The 19,782-nt window shown below is 38.9% G+C and overlaps 1 protein-coding gene across 1 annotated transcript; it reads left to right on the forward strand.

Moving 5' to 3' along the window:
* The first annotated feature begins 7,482 nt into the window (after nt 1-7,482).
* Nucleotides 7,483-17,431, forward strand: LOC116985481 (UPF0764 protein C16orf89 homolog). The gene is made up of 4 exons (XM_033040253.1): nt 7,483-7,592; nt 9,393-9,546; nt 13,799-13,900; nt 17,333-17,431. Exons 1-4 carry the CDS (start codon nt 7,554-7,556, stop codon nt 17,413-17,415), a joined length of 378 nt encoding a protein of 125 aa, XP_032896144.1. The 5' UTR covers nt 7,483-7,553; the 3' UTR covers nt 17,416-17,431.
* The last annotated feature ends 2,351 nt before the right edge of the window (nt 17,432-19,782 follow it).

Genomic DNA, 19,782 nt, shown 5'->3' on the forward strand with positions numbered 1-19,782 from the left:
TATATATGCACTCACACATGCACAAAAAACAAACAAGCAAAAATAGGGCAATAATAACAATTATAGTCCATGTAGTTCAGAGCTCATTTGAAGGTTGTAGTATTGAATAGCCTAATGGTTGTAGGGAAGAAGCTGTTCCTGAACGTTAGTTTTTAGGGTCCTATACCTTACAATCTGTTCAGGTTTTGGGGTGAAAGAAAACAACACTGCTGTTGCTCATTGCAAAAGGGAAAATGGCCTTATCATAGTGAATGTAGGAAGGAACTGCAGCTGCTGGTTTAAACTGAAGATAGACGGAAAAAGCTGGAGCAACTCAGCGGGTCAGACAGCATCTCTGGAGAAAAGTAATAGGTGACGTTTTGGGTCATAGAAACATAGGTGCAGGAGTAGGACATTCAGCCCTTAGAGCCAGCACCGCCGTTCAATATGATCATGGCCTATCAGCTAAAATCAGTACCCCGTTCCTGCTTTTTCCCTATATCCCTTGATTCCTTCAGCCTTACGAGCTAACTCTGACTTGAAAACATCCAGTGAATTGGCCTCCACTGCCTTCCACAGATTCACAACTCTCTTGGTGAGACCCATCTTCAGACAGAGCCAGGGGACGGGGAAACGAGAGATAAAGACGGAGATATAAAACACATTAATGAAAGATATGCAAAAAAGTAACAATGATAAAGGAAGCAGGCCATTGTTAACTGTGGGCTAGGTGAAAATGAGTCACAGACAAAGTGAATGGAATGCCCTTGGAACAGACCGTGCCAAAGAGTTTAAAGTACAAACTATTGGAACCAGTTTTGCTGTTGGGTAAAGAAAGATTTGCGGAGAGGCGATGGGGGTGTGCCGATGAGAACAAAGAGGGACCCAGTGGTGAGGGCCGCCGAGATCAAAGAGGGTAGATGGCTGGAATAACTCATGTGGGTCAGGCAGCATTTCTGGAGAAAATGAATAGTTGACGTTTCGGGTCGAGACTCTTCCTCAGACTGTCAGGGGAAAGGGAAACGAGAGATCAAGGAAAGGTGGAGCCCACAATGGTCAGATGTTGACCAATGAGGGACAGTGGGGGAGGGGCTGCCGAGAAGAATGAGGAACCTGGCGCCACTGAGAACAAAGAGTACTTTTGTAACTTCATCGGCGCCAGAAACGTGGCAACTTTTTGCGTACTTTGTACACATGGATAGTCGTCGTTTTGGGTCAGTGGAGATGCTGCCTGACCCGCTGAATGCTTTTAAGTAAACCTCATCCTTAATAATGGACTCTAAAATCTTACCAACAACTGAAGTCAGGCTAACTAGCCTATAGTTTCCCCTCTTTTGTCTCCCTCCCTTCTTGATCAATGGAGTAACATTTGCAATAGTTAGTTGGGCCGAAGGGCCTGTTTCCATGCTGCATGACTCTGCATGAATGTAAATAAAACTATTCTGTAGAAGAACCAGCCTTGTAGCAGTGATTGCAGGGAACAAGTCACGTGTGAAAGACAGTTCCATAAGAAGCGCCACAAGCAGATGATGGGCAAACTGCCGGAGAGACGAGTAAACATGAAATCTGTTCTGATCGCAATTACACTACTAAGTTCAGTTTTGGCAGATGAACAGAACATCGAAAATCTTGTTTCCGCACTAGAGGCGGCGACTACCTCTTTAGCAACTTCAACAGATCAACTTAATTTGAATGGAATAATAGGAACTGTTATTTTAAACGGTAAGTCGAATGACAAGTCCTGTCTATGGTGTGGCCAGGGTTGTCGCCCTGTCAGTTACCCCTTGGCTGTAAACTAATGCTGGTACTGAGACCTTGTAGGATTGTTAATGTAGAGTGAAGTACAGAGATGATGCGGTGGAATGGCCCAGATATTTCCACCCTGAACAGTTATGAGATGTCATTAATCCATTCAAAAAAGTTAAACATATTCTGTGTATATTAATTCTTGCACCAAGATAGAAAGAAGGATGTAGAAAGATAATTTAAAAAATATATACATTTTGGAAATTGCTAAACTTGGAATAAACTAATACGGAAGAGGAAATCAAAGCTTACTCTCAGGTGCAAGCTGCTCACAATAACTTATATCCAGTTATAAAATTGTGAAGATTTTATATTTGGAGCCAAACAATCAAGCATACAAAAAGTAAAGAGTAAAAAAACTAAAAAAAGTACTTGAAAAAAAGATGGTTATGAAAAAGGCTGATTGCAAATGAAGACACAAGAACTGCAGATACTGGAATTCTGAGCTAAACACACAACTGGAGGAACTCAAGGGATCAGGCAGCACCAATGGAGGGAATGGACTGACAACTTTTTGGGAACTTATATATTTATGTTAGTTCAAATTTGCATCAGAATTCTTGTTGAATTTAAATGTGATTTTGCCATTTTGATTCTGCAGCTCAACTGCTAGGAGCCCTTAGGAGATGGAATATTCCAGGAGCAGGTTCTGTTGCACTGCATATAAGGCTGAAGGGTGTTGTGACAAAAGTAAACATCGCAACAAGAAATGGTATGAAGGGACTAAGATTTAATGAGCCTAAAGATTACAAAGGTAAACTTTAAGATTATGCAATTAATAAAATACCAATTTTCTGACATTTTTTTAGTTTGCACTTTGCTCTCTCTGTTGTTCTTGAGTTTGACTTGATTGTATTCATGTATAGTATTATCTGATAGGATAGCATGCAAAATAAAGCTTTTCACTGTACCTTTGTACCTCTGACAATAATAAACCTAAACTTAAAACCTAAGTTTAATTTTCAAATCTGCTCTGCATTCATCGGCAAGATGAAGCCTCACTCATTACCTGGTGTGTCTTCAATAATTGACAGATCATGACTGTAATGGTGCCAGTGAGTGATGTCTGTAGTTATTAATATCGTTGAAGGTTAAATTAAAACAAAAGGTACTAGATAACATTCAACAGTTCAGGCAGCAACAGTTTGGCAAGACAATATGGAGTTAATGTTTTGGGTACAGGCAATCCCAGGTTTACAAACACTCATCTTATGTACAACCAATACACTGGCAGTATGGATTTGTTGGCTGCTGTGGATCTGTAGGCATTTTCGGTTGTGTGGGGATTCTGATTACTAAAACAAAACCCTGTCTTAACCTGGAGTGGACCTGCAATGAATGATGATTCTTCACCTTTACACTACACAGCAGTGACTATGAAGCATTTAATTGATTGTATTGCACTTTCATAATTTAAATAAGAAATATTTTCTCCTTAGACATGTTTCTCAGAAACTCATTACTGTGCATGTGTTTGCTGTCCAAATTGCACTGATTATAACTGACACCTAGGACCGTGTTCAAAGGATACCAACATGGAGACAGATTATCTAAGAATAGTTTACAAGGCTGGTCATAGAATGCAAACAATTCCAAAATGACCATCACTAATGTCCATCCAACACGTCTACAAACTTTTCAACAATATCTGTTAGTGCCACGTGTTTTGTTTTCTCCATAGTAAAATCCAAGCTCTCTGTGCAGCTTCCTTCTTATTTTTGTGGCTATCTTCTCTGCTTCCAATGTTTTTTGCTCTCTAATAAAAGTTCAATATCTGTGTACCCATTAGATTGTTTAACAAATTGCATTAACTCTGCCCATAGGAAAACATCACATGATTCTTCACTGGAGAGAATTGATCAAAAGTTTCTTTATTGAGTATTTGAGGAAGTTCTCAGGGGTAAAAGATTGTAGAAACTTAGCGAGGGTGATCTTGAGCTTATGGTCTAGGTGGCTGAAGACATGACATCAGTGGTGGAGCAACAAAAATTAGGGAGATGGCATAGAATTGGAGATAACAGCTTCTTCCCAGCATCCTACCACAACTAGAGAGCAGTTGTGTTCTACTATCTACCTCATTGGTGACCCTCGGACTATCTTTGATCTGACTTTACTGACTTTATCTTGCACTAAACGTTATTCCCTTATCATGTATCTGTGCACTGTGAATGGCTCGATTGTAATCATGTGTTGTTTTTCTGCTAACTGGTTAGCCTGCAAAAAAGCTTTTCACTGTACCTGTGACACTGTACACGTGACAATAAAACTAAACTGAATGTTAGGATGCCATAGATTGGAGTTGCGCGTTTTCACACTTCTATACCTTTTGCCTGATGGGCGAGGGAAGTAGAGGGAGAGGTCTGGGAGCGACATGCTGGTAGCCTTGCATCATAATGTGGACAAGCGCTTTTCAATTTTTTTACGAGTGCACGATTGGAGATACTATTGATTTTAAATGGTTAAGATTTAAGACATTTTAAAGGAAGGTTACTGTTCAAATTTATTTTTGCTTTCATTCAATTCCTAATTTTATCAACAAGAATTACAGTGAGATCTTGATCAATTGGGCAAATGGGCCAAAGAATTTCAAATAAAGTTTAATTCAGATAAATGTGAAGTTCTGCATTTTGGGAAGATGAATGAGAACAGGACCATTACAGACTCCCGGTAAATATTGTATAGCATAGTGATTTAGTAGTAAAAATACCGGGTTCATTGAAAGTAGCACTACAGGAAGATTGACTCAAACCTGAGAATCATATTATTGGATAAGATAATCTGAGATTTTATCACAAGAGTTTGCAGTTTAATTTTGATTTTGCTAATAATTATTGATATTGGGATATTTTATTTCTTTGCCTAGTCTATCCAAAATTGCTAAATGTAAAATTTTGGACTCTAAGTGGTCGATGGAAAACGACACACAAAGCACAAGTTAAGGTTGAAGGGAAAGGCCCAGAGTGTCCTGACGATCCTTCCATGAAGCCATGCCTCACTCATTTATTGACTGCTTGGTATGTCCTGTCTTTGCTTCTATAAATTGTTCGTACTATACAACAGATAAAGGTCCACTCTAGTAGGGAAAATAAGTATCATAACTCTCCTAATAAAGATCACAACAATGAACCACTTCACATAACTTTAACAATTCTTCAAACATCATATCAATATCTCTTTTCAATACAAAATGTAAATTTTCTCTAGGCTGAAACCAAGTAAGCAATATGTTGTTCTATCAGGGTTCAAGACTTTCAAGAATTTAATCACAGCTTAATGATTTTATGAATATTTTATATGAGGCATCAATTGTAATTTTAGCTTGGTGATGTATTTGTGAGAGATGTTTGAGGCTTAAGTTTTCATCCTGATATCTATCTATATTTAAAACTCTGTGTGTGTCTGGCTGTGTGTGTTTCTGACGTGGCTGCCAGCCTTTGATTCGTTGCTACGCCAACATCCGACCCAGAAATGCTGAGATTTTTTCCATTTCGGTAGAGATTTCACTTTTCATTCCAAGTATCCACTCCTCATTAAATTTTGTCGTGTTTATGTACACATTTTTAATAAAATCCTTCTCCCCCCCCCCCCACTCACTCATTTTGTCGCCTACTGCTGGCCAGCGGCCATAACGGCTGCTGGCGCCCGCATCTCGCCTCAAAGACGCCATTTAAAAACTGCCGCAGTGCTGATTCCTGAGCCGCTTGAGTTGGAGGACTGCGTCTCCCGTGGGGGCTATGGGTAGGGAACGTCTGCGTTGGGGGAGCAGACCCAACGGGTCTGCACTTGGTTTAGTATCTGTTAAAAATGATAAACTGACAGGTCTGCTCTTATTTTACCATTCCTAGTTTCGATGGTTACTTTGTGAGATCAAAGAAAGATTAAAATGTGGATGTTGGAGAAGATCAATCAACCCAGTGAGCCTTCTATACCATTTCTATGTGATGATGGCTGAACATGAAAATTAAGTAACCTGTTCTGCCTTCACTCCCAATCCTTAGCCTTTTGAACCATATCTATCTCCGTCATGAATATATGTTATGAATTGACTTTGGCTTCCTTCTGTGGCAGATAATTTCACAGGTGTACCATTCTTTTGGTCAGGAATGTTTTCCTTCAAGTGAATGAATTACTCTGTACCCTTGGGCTGTGGCCCGTGGAACTGAACTTCCCACTGTCCACCTGAGCTGCACAGTCTAGTATGGACTAAATAAGTCTCAACGAGTGTTCCTCTCATTCATCTATTCTAGCAAATATAAGCCCAATTGTCCAGACTACTATTCATGCCAACATCAGTGGAATCGATCTGGTGATTCTTCAGTGCACTCTCCCCACAGCATGAACATCCTTCCTCAGATAAAGAGACCAAAACTGTACACCGATTAGCACGCAACAAATGCTTTTCATTGTACCTTGGTACAAGTGGCAAAAAAGTTAATTAAACACTGAGCTCGAGATGTCAGTAAATTATCCCGGTTTTTGCACTCAATTCCTCTTCCTATGAAGGCTAGCAACTAAATTTGCCTTGCTGATACCTGGTTAGTTTGCAAGATTGATTTGCATGTTATCCAATCAGATCAGTTACTACTACACATTAATACAATCAAGTTAAACTCAAGTACAATAAATGGGGCAAAGTACAATAGTGCAGAGTACAGTTATTGAGATCAGGCAGTAAAATGGAGACGAGCTCAGTTCATCCATGATCTTACTAAATGGCAAAGCAGGTTTAAATGTATGAAAGATGACTCCTATTCCTATTTCACGTGTTCTTGTAGTTATGATTCAACATTTTTTTCCTACCCCTTCTTTGACAATTTCTCTAATCTGCTAGGGTTATTGCAAATTAGTCCCATAATAGCAGGTTTGTTTATGATCACTACAAATTTTATGAAAAACTGGGCAAGAGCTGGCCCACAATGAAGAATCTACTTCAAATTTCTCGAGGAACTGTACCTAATCTAAACATTTAGCTCCTGATTTTAAATCACTGAATTGCTTTTGGGGGAGGGAATTATAATAAGAATGTGAATCCAATAAAGTCAGGTAAAAATGTACCTCAAACTATCAGGCAAATGATACAAAAGCTTGAAAGCACACATCTTCAGGCTCGGGCACAGTTCCCTTGCCTCTGTTCTCAGGTTAAGAACAGTTCTCACACACTTTAGAGCTAATCCCGATCTTCCAACCATCCTTCGTAGCGACAATGGACTTTTTCTCTATAACGGTAACACTACAATGCTGTAAAGCTATATTTTACACTCTGTTATTGTTCCCTTTGTACTACCTGCTGTAGTTGTATATGATTTGATTGTACTCGTGTATAGTATGACATGATTTAATTGGATAGCACTCAAACAAACGCTTTTTCACTGTATCTCGGTACACATAACAATAATATACCAATACCAAGAGAACAGCAAACACCGGCAGCTTCACTTGGGGATGACAGAACAGTAGCATTATCACCCCAGATAAATCCAGAAAAGTGTCAATGCTTCAGAAACCATTCTTATTTCTATGTCAATCTGCACAGAAAATAAATGGGTGTGGAAACCTGGCTTTGAATGACAGACAGTAATAATTATTTTTACAGGGTAATTAGTTAATAATATAATTTTACATGAGCTGCTATTGACATAATCCACAAAAACAAATGATGTGAATATATTTTTATTCTTTAAAAATTAAGGAAGAAATCTGATGCGGAGTGCACGGAAAATTTGAAATGTAGGAAGTTGTCGGTAATACTAAGTTGCCCAACACACTCCATGTTACAACAGTTCCTGTACTTTATTGTTGCCGAGATGGTAAGTAAAATCATTGACTCAATAATAGCATTGATTGATAAAACAGTTGTATCTATTACTGTAATAATTCCTTGCATAGTAAATATAATGCCTGCCTCAATTTATAGGGCATTAGTTACGTACAGTCAGAAAAAACGAGTCTATCCCAAGGTTGACTCATGAAAATGAGAATGAAAAGTCTTTGAGCACTTTACGTCACAAACACTGCAATAAATCACCTGGAACAACCATCTTCCTGCCCAATCAGAATTGAAATGCTTTTGGTGACCAAAGCAAAGCTAATTACCTACTGAGATTCCCTAGAATCAGTCCATATGCTTTTACCTACAATTCCAATCACACAGAAAGGTCGTTGCCTGCTGCCACGTACTGTGTTTCTCAACTGAATAGCTTTGAGGTTCAGTTTCTGTATAACAGATGAAATCTTGGAAAGTTACTGGGTCAGAATGTACTGTGATACTAAAGTGAAAGTTAATCATCATCTTCCGTCCCTCATCAAATTAAAATATCCTCTATCAAAGGCACCATTATTTATCAAGAATATAGACATAAGGCGGCAGCATTTTACAGCAGGACGTTTCTGCATACTTTATCATTTACTTATTAAAAGACTGATCTTGGTAGTGTGTATATGTGCATATGTGTGTGTATATGTGGTTGTCTTTACATCTGTGCAAAAACGCTAGGCGGTAACGATTACATTTTTACATATTTCAATTGACATTTTTCCCGTCGAGGTGGGGATCACTTTATCTGAACATTTCATGCTTTATTTCTCGACCTATTCTCAACTCATTACTGATTAAAAGTCTAAAAACATCAAAAGACTTTGAAATTAAAACCACCATCTTCAAATGATGACATCACAATGGCTCAGCTAGCAAAGACCTGCCTCAATGAAGATTTCATCCTATATTTGACACGTTATTCGCGATTAAAGCTTTAAAAATGGCAACTTTCACAAGATTTTTACATATTCTGATTAACATTTACCCCCTCGAAGCAGAGGTCACTTTCACTGATCCTTTTATGCTTTATTTCCGACTTTTTGCTGATTAAAGTTTAAAAAAAATCAATATACCTTTAATTTCAAGCAGAACAGCTTCAACTGATGACGTCACAATGGCTCGACTAGTGGGGGAGGGCGAATTGCTATTGCAAAATGCAGGGCAAGTGCAATTGGATTTTTTTTTTAAGATCACTGCTGAGGAAGGCAAGGGGAGTGCTGGAATCTTACGTTCAGGAACGGCTTGAGTTGGAGGATCACACCTCCCGTGAGGCTATGGGTTGGGACCTGTTGCGTTGGGGTAACAGACCTAATGGGTCTGCACTTGGTCTAGTTACTATTAAAAATAGTAATTTTAGTAACAGTAATTTATTCTGTTTTAAATAGAAGTTATGCTGCATCATCTATTATTGATTGGTGATAAGGATACTGTGCATTGTGTTCACCTCTTCCACAATTGGACCTCAACCAGTGACAGTGCCGTTCCCAGAGCTGGTTTCATGGTTGTTGTGGGAACGGCTTGAACATTTGGGAAGGATGAGCACTTTATCACTGAAGAACATCTTGTGATTTATAAAGTGCAGATTGGACCTTTGGTCTTGGCTATTATAGCACTGTTAAATTTCTTGTCTGTGATCCATCAGCAGGTACTCTAGACAATTAGCGCAATGGCAGTGGGAGGAGAAAGCATTGGGAGTTAAATTTGAGGACTTCAGTGCAACATCGATCTTTTGTCCGTTTCTAAAAGCATGAATTATCCTTTGAAATGTTCTACTTTTCAATTCAATTTGTAGATGTGTTGCTCAAATGTTCAAGGATTTCAGCACCCAGTGACAGATGCTCAAATGAGTTATACGGATGTCCTCTGCATGAAAATGATGGAAGTAAACATGGAAATTGATAAGAATGGTTTTCCATCTGATCAACGTAATATATTTCTAGAAAACAGTAAGCGGCTTAAACTTAGGAAGAATTGTTAAAATAAAATTGAAAAATGAAAATGGGTGCATGATCTTGTAAATGTTTGCAAAGTCGATCATTTTGTGCATGAGGGTCTAGAAATGTTAGTGCGTTCAACAGATCACGCAATAGTGGCACAGGTATTTAGTCTTAAGGCTTGGCTTGCTTGAGGCAAGGGAAAAATGTGCTGCCCGGATTTTGTTTCCCAAGGCAGGATAGGGACATCGGAGTTGTTCTCACGGGAGACCTGCAATATTTCTCGGGGAGACTGGGATGGCAAAGACAGGAATTATTTATTGAGAATCCAGAGTTTGGGGGAAAGACTATTACTATTCACAAGGGTTCGAAGGGGATGGTCATAAAGTAATATTGCTTGAAAACAGATCATTTGGCCCATCACGTCCATGCTGATCAGTGGGACCCATCCATCTTCTCTTATCTTTCACCACATAGCCCAGAGTCTTCTACACCTGGGAAATTCAAGTTACCCTCCCGACACTTCTTGAATTTGTCAGCCACTCTACTGCAACTCTCTCTTGAATTATTTTCTAAGTACTCACTATCCTCTCAGTGAGAAATGTCTCTACGAGATCCCCTCTAAATATTTAAGATAGACAAAAATGTTGGAGAAACTCAGCGGGTGAGGCAGCATCTATGGAGCGAAGGAATAGGTGATGATTCGGGTCGAGACCCTTCTTCAGACTGATGTGGGGGTGGGGGGCGGCAGGAAAAAGAAAGGAAGAGGCGGAGAAAGTAGGCTATGGGAGAGCTGGGAAGGGAAGGGGAAAGTGGGAGAAAGCAAGGACTACCTGAAATTGGAGAAGTCAATGTTCATACCATTGGGGTGTAAACTACCCAAGCAAAATTTGAGGCGCTGCTCCTCCAATTTGCAGTGGGACTGGCCATGGAGGAGGCCCAGAACAGAAAGGTTGGATTCAGAATGGGAGGGGGAGTTGAAGTGCTGAGCCACCGGGAGATCAGGTTGGTTAATGCAAACTGAGCGGAGCTGTTGGGCGAAGCGATCGCCAAGCCTACGCCAATGTAGAGCAATTGACACCTAAAACAGCGGCTGCAATAGATGAGGTTGGAGGAGGTGCAGGTGAACCTCTGCCTCACCTGGAAAGACTACTTGAATAGAATAGAATAATAGAATAGTTTCTTTATTGTCATTGTAACATGAACCATGTACAACGAAATTGTAAAATGTCAGCCAGTCAGTGCACCATTCAAACATTTCTAAAAGCTAACGATACATACAAGGTAAAATATTTAAAAAGATAAACAACAAAAATAAATATCATAAAAATAGCACGCATAAACACCCAGCCCTACATCCTTCTGTCGATTTCATGTATGTATGTATCGCCCCTGCGTTCCTTGGCGGCTACATTTAGTGCCTTTATAGCAGTGGGGTAAAAACTGTTTTTAAGTCTGTTTGTCCTTGTCCTTGTAGATCTGTACCGTCTGCCTGATGGTAACAGTTCAAACAGGGAGTGTCCGGGGTGGGAAATGTCCTTTATAATACTCTGGGATGGAGTCGAGGGGGGAGGTAAAGTGACAATCCCCTCTAAATATTTTATCCCTTACCTTAAATCTATGTTCTCTAGTTTATTTACCTTTGGTATGGGGAAAAGTTTCCAGCAGGCTTTTCTATCTGTGCCACTAATAATTTTAGGTACTTTCTTAACCTTCTTCGCTCCAGGGAAAATAGAGAAACCTCTCCAGTCTCTCCTCATATCAGGATTAAACTTCACCTGCCAATTCTCCATCCATTTCACTTGCACATCAAGATCACTTTGTAGCCCATGACTCTCTTCCGCACTGTCAACAACTGCAATAATCTTTGTGTCATCTGAGAACTTGCTGATTATACCGCCTTCATCCCCATACTCATCACTTGCGTATATGACCAATAACAAGGGTCTCAGCACTGATTCCTGTGGAACACTACTTATCATAGTCATAGAGTGATACAGTGTGGAAACAGGCCCTTCGGCCCAACTTGCCCACACTCGCCAACATGTCCCAACTATACTAGTCCCACCTGCCTGCGTTTGGTCCATATCACTCTAAACTTGTCCTATCCATGTACCTGTCTAACTGTTTCTTAAACATTGGGATAGACCCAGCCTCAACTACCTCCTCAGGCAGCTTATTCCGTACACCCACCATTCAATGTCATTAGCATTCAATCACAATTTTTTTGTGGAAATGCAGTGGAGATGAGGTCTGAACAGAGGATTCTGCAATGGCCTGGTCTAAATCCTCAAGCATATGTCCTACAAAGCCACATGTCTTTGGGATGCGGAAGGAAACCGGAGTACCCAGACTTGACCCATGCTGTCACAGGAAGAATGTGTAAACTTTGCAGACAGTACCTGAGGTGAGGATTGAAGTTGGATCTTTGGCACAAAGAGGCAGTGCCTCCACCAGCTGTACTATTCAGCTGCACTGGACATGTTCTTACTGAATACTTTCAGAAATTAGTACCCTTTTTGCTCACCCTAGTGTTCCATTTCACCAATAATGTTTACTATTATGTGAGATTTAAATGTAAAATATTTGTTAATATTTATTTTCACCTAATTGTCGGATGTTTAAAATACATCCTGTTTATACATCCTCATTTAATAAAAACACACACACAATGTGCAGCAGCAGATGGCAGTGTGGGCTCATGCGATAACTTCTCACATGCTAATAGCGATGCATGCTTTTTCTTGACGTGTATCTGATACACAGAAAGTTACACAAGTGGAGTCATAGGAGGCATACAGCATGGAAACAGGCCCATCGGCCCAACTTGCCCACATTGGCCAATATATCCCCAATACACTTGTCCCACCTGCCTGCATTTGGTCCAAATGTGTAGGAAAGAACTGCAGATACTGGTTTAAATCAAAGGTAGACACAAAATGCTGGAGTAACTGAGCAGGACAGGCAGCATCTTGTCCCACCTGCCTTGCATTTGGTCCATATCCCTCTAAACCTGTCCAATCCATGAACCTGCCTAAATGTCAATGTAACTGTCAATAGTAATTAAGTAATAAAATATAACGTCAATTTCCTTTATGGAGATGTGAGTATAGTGAATGTCTAATCATTGATGCATTAGTTCTAAGGAGCTAATTCGTCACTCTAGCATCAAACATACTTGCATCTGAGTTTGCAGTTGACATCAAAATTAGTGGAGTGATAATGAAGAAACTCTGTCTAAGGATACAATAGGAGATAGATCAGCTGCAAAGTTGAGGTGTGGAGTATGACGTGGGACAGCAACTTTGCAGCTTTTCAAAACATTGTTAAAAAAATGGTCCAACAATAACTAGGAAACATCACTATTCATCTTCCTTCAGTATGAAAATAAAATCACTGTAATCCTGTGTTCTGTTATTTAATGAACTTTGTAACTTTTCAATCAATGTTCCTTTCTTGCCCTGTCCTTCCACTTTGCTGATAAGGCTATATGACATTTCACAAAAGTTCCCATTGCCCCTCTTAAATTAATTGTTATTGTGATTCTTTTGTCATTAGCCTGATTCCTACTGCTATTTACAAACCTGTACTTGTTGCAAGCATCTTGTTCTATTGCTTATTCTCCCTCTCTTTCATCGCCAGGGGACCCAAATTTGTTTTTATTTTTTCTTCTCAACGGAATGCGCTTCCACTGTACCTGAAAAGCAGCTGCCTGTTCTACAGTTTAATTGGGCCAGATTCACTTTCTAGCCATTCACATTAGCTTTCCTCCAGTCAATTATTTTTATCCTGGAATACTCTACTTTTTCTATACTTAATTAAATGCTGATTAAAGGAACCCAACTGGCTAAATTTAGCAAACATCTTGCAAAGCAGTGATGAGCCTGATTGAATGGCACGGCTCAATAGGATTTAGTACAGTTATCCACTAAATATTAGGGAACTCATCCCTGCAAAGATCTCCTGCTGTGGCCTTGGGTCAAATGTTTCTATAATTATTCTCCAATAATGCACGGTTAAAATTGTGATAATTGACGGTCTTTAGTTACTCTGTTAGCCTTGTTCCTGAACTGCCGTGGCTATGATGTTTTAATTGACGATAAAATTATCAATGATTACATAATTAAATGTTTTTTCTCTCTCTATCTTTGTATCCAGAGAACAGCAAAGAGTGTGCGATCTATTAGCAATGGCTTGTAGTATTCATGATTGAACGTTAATTGTTTATGATCAAATTTTCTGACTAAATCTATATTTTATGCAGTATCGCTTTGTGGGATGATGGGATATTCTGACTTTTACAAGCCCAGGTGGTATACAACCATTCTGTCATGGCAGCAAACATCAGGTTGCTTTGACGTTAACGGTGAGTTGATTGATTAATATTCATCGTTTAAAATGGAAACGACTGTTCATGTGCCAAAAACAAACAACTTCCACCAACCTGTTACATTTGCTGACCATACGAGAGTAGAGGAAGAAGAACAGGAGCTGGCCTTTTAATCCTTTGTCATTCAGTGAGATCATGGCTGATTTGTGATCGATCTGCCTGATCCTAAATTTTTTCCTTTATTCGTGAAGGAAGAGGGAAAGAAAATAAATTATATGACAATTAGCTTAATATCAGTCAAAGGGAAAATGTTCAAAGCTGTTATCAAACAAATTATACCATGTTATTTAGAAAAATTCAAGGGAATCCAACAAAGTCAATGTGCCTTTGTTTAAAGGAATTTGTTTGACTAAATTATTGAAGTCCTTTGAATAAGCCACAAATGCTGTACTGAAAGGGAACCGGTGTATGTATTATACAATAAACTTTTTTTTTGGACCTCTTTATAACTGATTTCGGTTATAGAGGTCGGACCAACAGATGACTGCTGACGCCAACCTCGGCTCGCACCTCAGTTGCTTACAGTCCTAGTTGCCCACGCCACCCTGACTGTCTACTCCAACCCCAGCTCACATTTTGTACATTAACTAGCAACTGCAGTTGTTTGTTTCTGCTACTTATACAATGATAATACCGTACTTGGTTATAGCGGACAATCAGTAATAACGGAAACCATTCCTCACCCTATGGTCCATTATAACGAGAGTTTACTGTATTTGGATTTGCAGAAAGCCTTTGATAAAATATTACATGAAAGGTTAAAAAGGAAAATAAAATCTCGTGCTGCAGGAACTAACATAATGGTGTGGGGAGAAGACTGACTGGCCAGCAGGCTACAGAGCGTAGGCACAATTGGACTTTTATATGGTTGATAAAATGTAACAAGTGAGTGGCAAATTGAATATAATGTGGGAAAATGTGAAATCGCCCATTTTGGCAGGAAATATAAATGAGCGTATTATCCAAATAGTGAGATGTAGTGGTTCTTGGTGTCCTAGTAAGCGAATAGAATGCAGGTACAGCAAGTAATTGGGAATGCCAACAACATGTTATACAGGTAGTTTATTGTGAGAGTAAATAAATACCCAAGTTTCATGAAACTACATTTCAGTTACACTAGGTATTTGTGTGACCACATCTGACGTGCCAAGAATCCTTTTGTACTCCTTGCCTGATGAAAGATGGTAATGTTTTGGAAGCAATTTCGAGATAGTTTACACGACTAATACCTGGAATGGGCAGAGGTGTTATCAGAAACGGTTGTTCAAGTTGTGCTTGAATCCACTGGAGTTCAGAAGAATGAGAAGGCGTTTTCAGAGTTAATGTAGAGGCTTTTTCACCCATAACCCCCAGTATCCAGAACCTTGGGCTCACTGTTTCAAAATGAGGTCTGCATTAACGGCAAATGGGTGAAAGCTTTTATCTCTCGGTGGATTGGGGGGGGTCTTTGGAACTTCAATAGAGATCCATAATTCGAGACATGGCATACTGAAGGCTTCTTGTAAAAGGTATCATATGTTCTCAATACTATAGTCGCTCCAGCCTCACCTCCCCAGCTCACATCCTTGCCTGCAAAGTCCACATTCCTTGACCAAAATTTTAAAAGCAATACTTTCACTTAGATTTTTCTTGGATATAGTCAATCCTACCAGTCTAGTAAAGTGCGAACATCTTAAAAATAAAACGTGCAATATATTTTTAAACATATAATGACACATATGCATTCTGTTGAAAATGGTGAATGTTTCCTCACAATTCATGCTTTGTATTTCACATAAAATTAGGCAGGTCTTCAGCCTTAACAGAAGTGACGTCACAGATAGACCTTGTGGCAAAGAGGCATCACAACCCGTCTTATCCAAATTACAACCCATCTTGACCTAGAAATATCTTTCTGTTTCGCCCGTTGTTGATCAGTCTACTCAACTCCCTATCCAACATCACTTGGGGGAGGACCTGTGTCAAAACTGCGACAGATCAAGAGGGTGGCTCACCACCATCATTTCCAGGATAATTAGCAATGGGCAACAAATAATAACCCTCCAGCAACACCCATATCCTATAAATGAAGTAAAGTTGCAGAACATATTAACTTCAAAATGCACCATAGCAACTTGCCAAGTTTCTGCAATGATACTTCATCAAACTGTGGTATCTACAAAATGGAAATAAATATGCAGGGTATAATTGAGAAAGTGCAAATTCTGCTGCAAGTGACTGTCCATCCTTACTTGGAAATCTATTGCTGTACGTCTGTTGCTGTGTCAAAATCGTGGCTTTGCAACTTGCTATTTTTTCTGAAATTAGCTTTAATTTAGTTTAGAAATATAGCATGGAAACAGGCCCTTCGGCCCACGAAGTCCACACCAACCATCAAGCACCACTAGTTCTACGTTATCCCACTTTTGCATCCTACACACTAAGGGGAATTTATAGAAGCGAATTAACCCACAAAACTGCATGTCTTTGGAATGTTGCATGAAACCAGAACACCCAGAGAAAACCTACGTGGTCACAGGGAAACAGACAAATTCTGCACAGACAGCACGCATAGTTAGAATCAAACCCGGTTCTATGGCATTGTGAGGCATCCGCTCTATCGCTTGCGCCACTGTGCAGCCTAGAAATAAGAAAAGCTATATGTGTAAAGCAGTTGTAGCCTATTTTAAAGATTATGAACACATTGTCTTTGTGTGTTTGTTTTTTTGTGTTTTTGTGCTTGAAGGGTAGAAGATGAGGCCAGCAACGTGGCGATCCTTGTGTACAGCCTCAGTGTAATCAACTAACCTTACACTATTGTACTTGATAATAATGGTGCCTCTATATAGTAAGAGTTTTACTGAACCATATACAAGAAAATACATTTAATGTACTTTGGTACATGTGACAATAGAGTACCATTGATTATTTGGGTATAGGTTCCACCAGCAGAAGCTTCAGTCCTTTCTAACTCATTTAAGACAATAATCACACAGAATGTTGTGTACTAGAGTTGGAGCTAGTATTTCATTTGCTATCATTGGTAATCATTTCACTATGTTAGACATTTATCACTGTTCTGAAAACCTAAAACTATCATTGGCTAACTACCTTTTAACAGTAACTTTGTTGCTATATGCCAACAATTTTTTACTTAAGCTTTCTATGGTTAGTTTGTAAGGGCAGGTTAAACAGGCTAGGTTTAAGTTTCCTAAATTGCGTTTGGCGTAAAAAGATATTCACTCCAACACTGAGATATGCCATCCACATGTTGAGCCATTATTTCATGCAAAGGATAAGAACATTAATATTTTGTACATCTTTGCATAAATGAAACTATTACATGTCTAACAAATCTGTGAAGTCCAACTAATAGATATGATTTTTACCTGCAGAGATATGACAATTAAAATCTTTACTTCCTTTCAGGTAAATGCTCAAAACACCAGACTGTCTTTGGAGGAGCAGCTCTGGTTGGTTTTCTCCGTTTCTATGCCACTAATGATGGCTAGACCATCGTAACATCACCAAAACGTCTTGGTCTTGCGAGATAATGTTTAACTTGTAATGCCATCAATGTAATTTGAAATAGCAGTTTTACGTTTCATTTTATTTCTGATCATTCAAATTGCTAATTGGGATTTCGGGATTTTTTTCTTTAGTTTAGTTTAATCTTTCTCAGATTCTTGCTGAATTTTATGGCAAACCCTAATCATTCATACTAATCAGAGATCTGGGTCTCAGAAAATAAGAAATTGGAAGTGCCCAAAATACCGTCTGGAGTCAACTGTCTGAACATTTTTCAAAATACCGTCTGAATATTAATCAACTAGACTATAGATTAAATGATACAATTTTATGTATTTATGTACTGTTCATTATCCCCTTCAATAAATATAAAATGAAATGCGCAAAACCTTTGCCAATATTATGAGGTTATATCTAAATTTGCAAAAAATATTACATTAGAGACAAAGACATAACACTTGTTCTTCCAAAAATACACAGACCAGTGAAAGATTAAAAATACTTGTTTGGGGTTGTTTCTAATGGTTGCTTATTAAAGAAGTACAGATTTCAGTGAAACATGTCTATGCTATCTCATAGAACAAAACTGTGATAAATTAGATTTGAAATAAAGTTGGTTTGATTCACAAATTAGTTGTTCTGTTTTCTTACTAAAGAGGTAAAAGATAGATCTGTGAAATTTGGAGCATTTATAAAATATAAATTATACATTGTAAAGCTAAGAGCCAAAAAATAATATTTCAATCTCAAAGAAAAGGCTTGTTCATATGCAAGGAAGAGTGGAAATACAGTTCATAAAAGGGGTGATGAAGAGAGGACTGAAATAGAAAAGATAATTGGGAAAAACGTGCACAATGTTTCCAAAGTGCTTTATAAATATATTTAGAGAATTAATTTGCTAATGAAGATCACTCGGGTAGAACTGTAATCAATGCTGAGGATCTGCATTTACCTCCTTTTGAAAGTAACTCTTGAAACAGTATCCACCATCTGGTCAATCGGACTTACGATCGCGGAGCCTGGGATCTTTTGCTGAGGATCGCTAGTGTTGCAGCTCCGACCGAGGGGGCCAATGGACTTTAACAACGTGAAGCAGTGGTCTCCTTTGGTGGTCTCTGTTGCAAAGCGGCCGACTCGGGAGCTCCATGCCGCAGAGTGTTCTGATCCGTCCCGACGCCGGAGTTTCGATCTTCCCGACAAGAGGGCTTGAACAGCGAACCGTCATCAACGGCCCCGTTCAAAAGCCCCGACGACGGGTGAACAAAGGAGGAAGATGACTGAACTTTATTGCCTTCCATCACAGTGAGGAATGTTGATTCCACTGTGATGGATGTTTATGTTTTACTTTATTTTATCTGCTGTGTGTATTTTTGCTTTTTACTTAGTATGGCTGTATGGTGACTCAAATGTCACTGTACCATAATTGGTACATGTGACAATTACATTGAATCTTGAATGTTGAAACTATGAGTTATCTAATGAATATCAACAATTTATATAAGCTTAGCTTTGGTAATAGTGCAAATCATTTTTTATAAATCTCATTATGACACTCCTTTTGGCAATTAAGGGAAGGGGATAAATCAGATAACCATATAAATATTAGTCTAGATGCAATTGTCAGAATTGGATTCAGTGGAATAGTAGCCCACTGATTCTCTCAAACCTGTTCTGTTATTTAATGAAATCTACTCTTCATGGTTCTATAACCCTTGGAGATAGCTTTGTTCTCAATAAGACTCAAAATGTTCATTTTGACTAGCCTCAGTAAAATGTCAGTGGAAGAATGTGATATATTTTCTATTATTGTATATCTGTATTATTCTATATCTGTAGTGTGCCAGCTGAAAGTGGAAAAAGGTGAAAATGCCTCCTCTTCGTGATCATTGTGTCTTGGTGATTTCACTATTTATCAGTATTGTATTTCTTTCATTTACCTAGTAAATAAAACAAACCAGTCCATTAGAAATAGAATTCCACAAGAATAATATTTTTTGAAAAATTATCAGTCTTTTAGCAAAAGCTAGTTCTATGTTATCCCACTTCCTCATCTACTCGTTACACCAGGGGCAATTTACAGAGACCTATAAATCCTACAAACCCACACGTCTTTGGGATGTGGAAGGAAACCGGAGTACCCAGGCATAACCCATGCTGTCACAGGAAGAATGTGTAAACTTCGCAGACAGTACCTGAGGTCAGGATTGAAGTTGGATCTTTGGTACTAAGAGGCGGTGTCTCTACCAGTTGCACTACCCTGGTGGACGTGTTCTTAATGAATACTTTCAGAAAAGAGTACCCTTATTTTTTGCTCAACCCATTGTCCTGTTTCACCAATAATGTTTACTTTA

This window comes from Amblyraja radiata, chromosome 22 (genome assembly GCF_010909765.2).
Source record: "Amblyraja radiata isolate CabotCenter1 chromosome 22, sAmbRad1.1.pri, whole genome shotgun sequence".
NCBI classification, from domain to species: Eukaryota; Metazoa; Chordata; class Chondrichthyes; order Rajiformes; family Rajidae; genus Amblyraja; species Amblyraja radiata.

Bases quoted from the DNA above. Each gene is read 5' to 3' on its own strand.
- LOC116985481 (XM_033040253.1), top strand. From the start codon at position 7,554: ATGTTACAACAGTTCCTGTACTTTATTGTTGCCGAGATG. The intron at 7,593-9,392 runs GTAAGTAAAATC...TTCAATTTGTAG, and splicing joins ACTTTATTGTTGCCGAGATG to ATGTGTTGCTCAAATGTTCA. The intron at 13,901-17,332 runs GTGAGTTGATTG...ACTTCCTTTCAG, and splicing joins AGGTTGCTTTGACGTTAACG to GTAAATGCTCAAAACACCAG.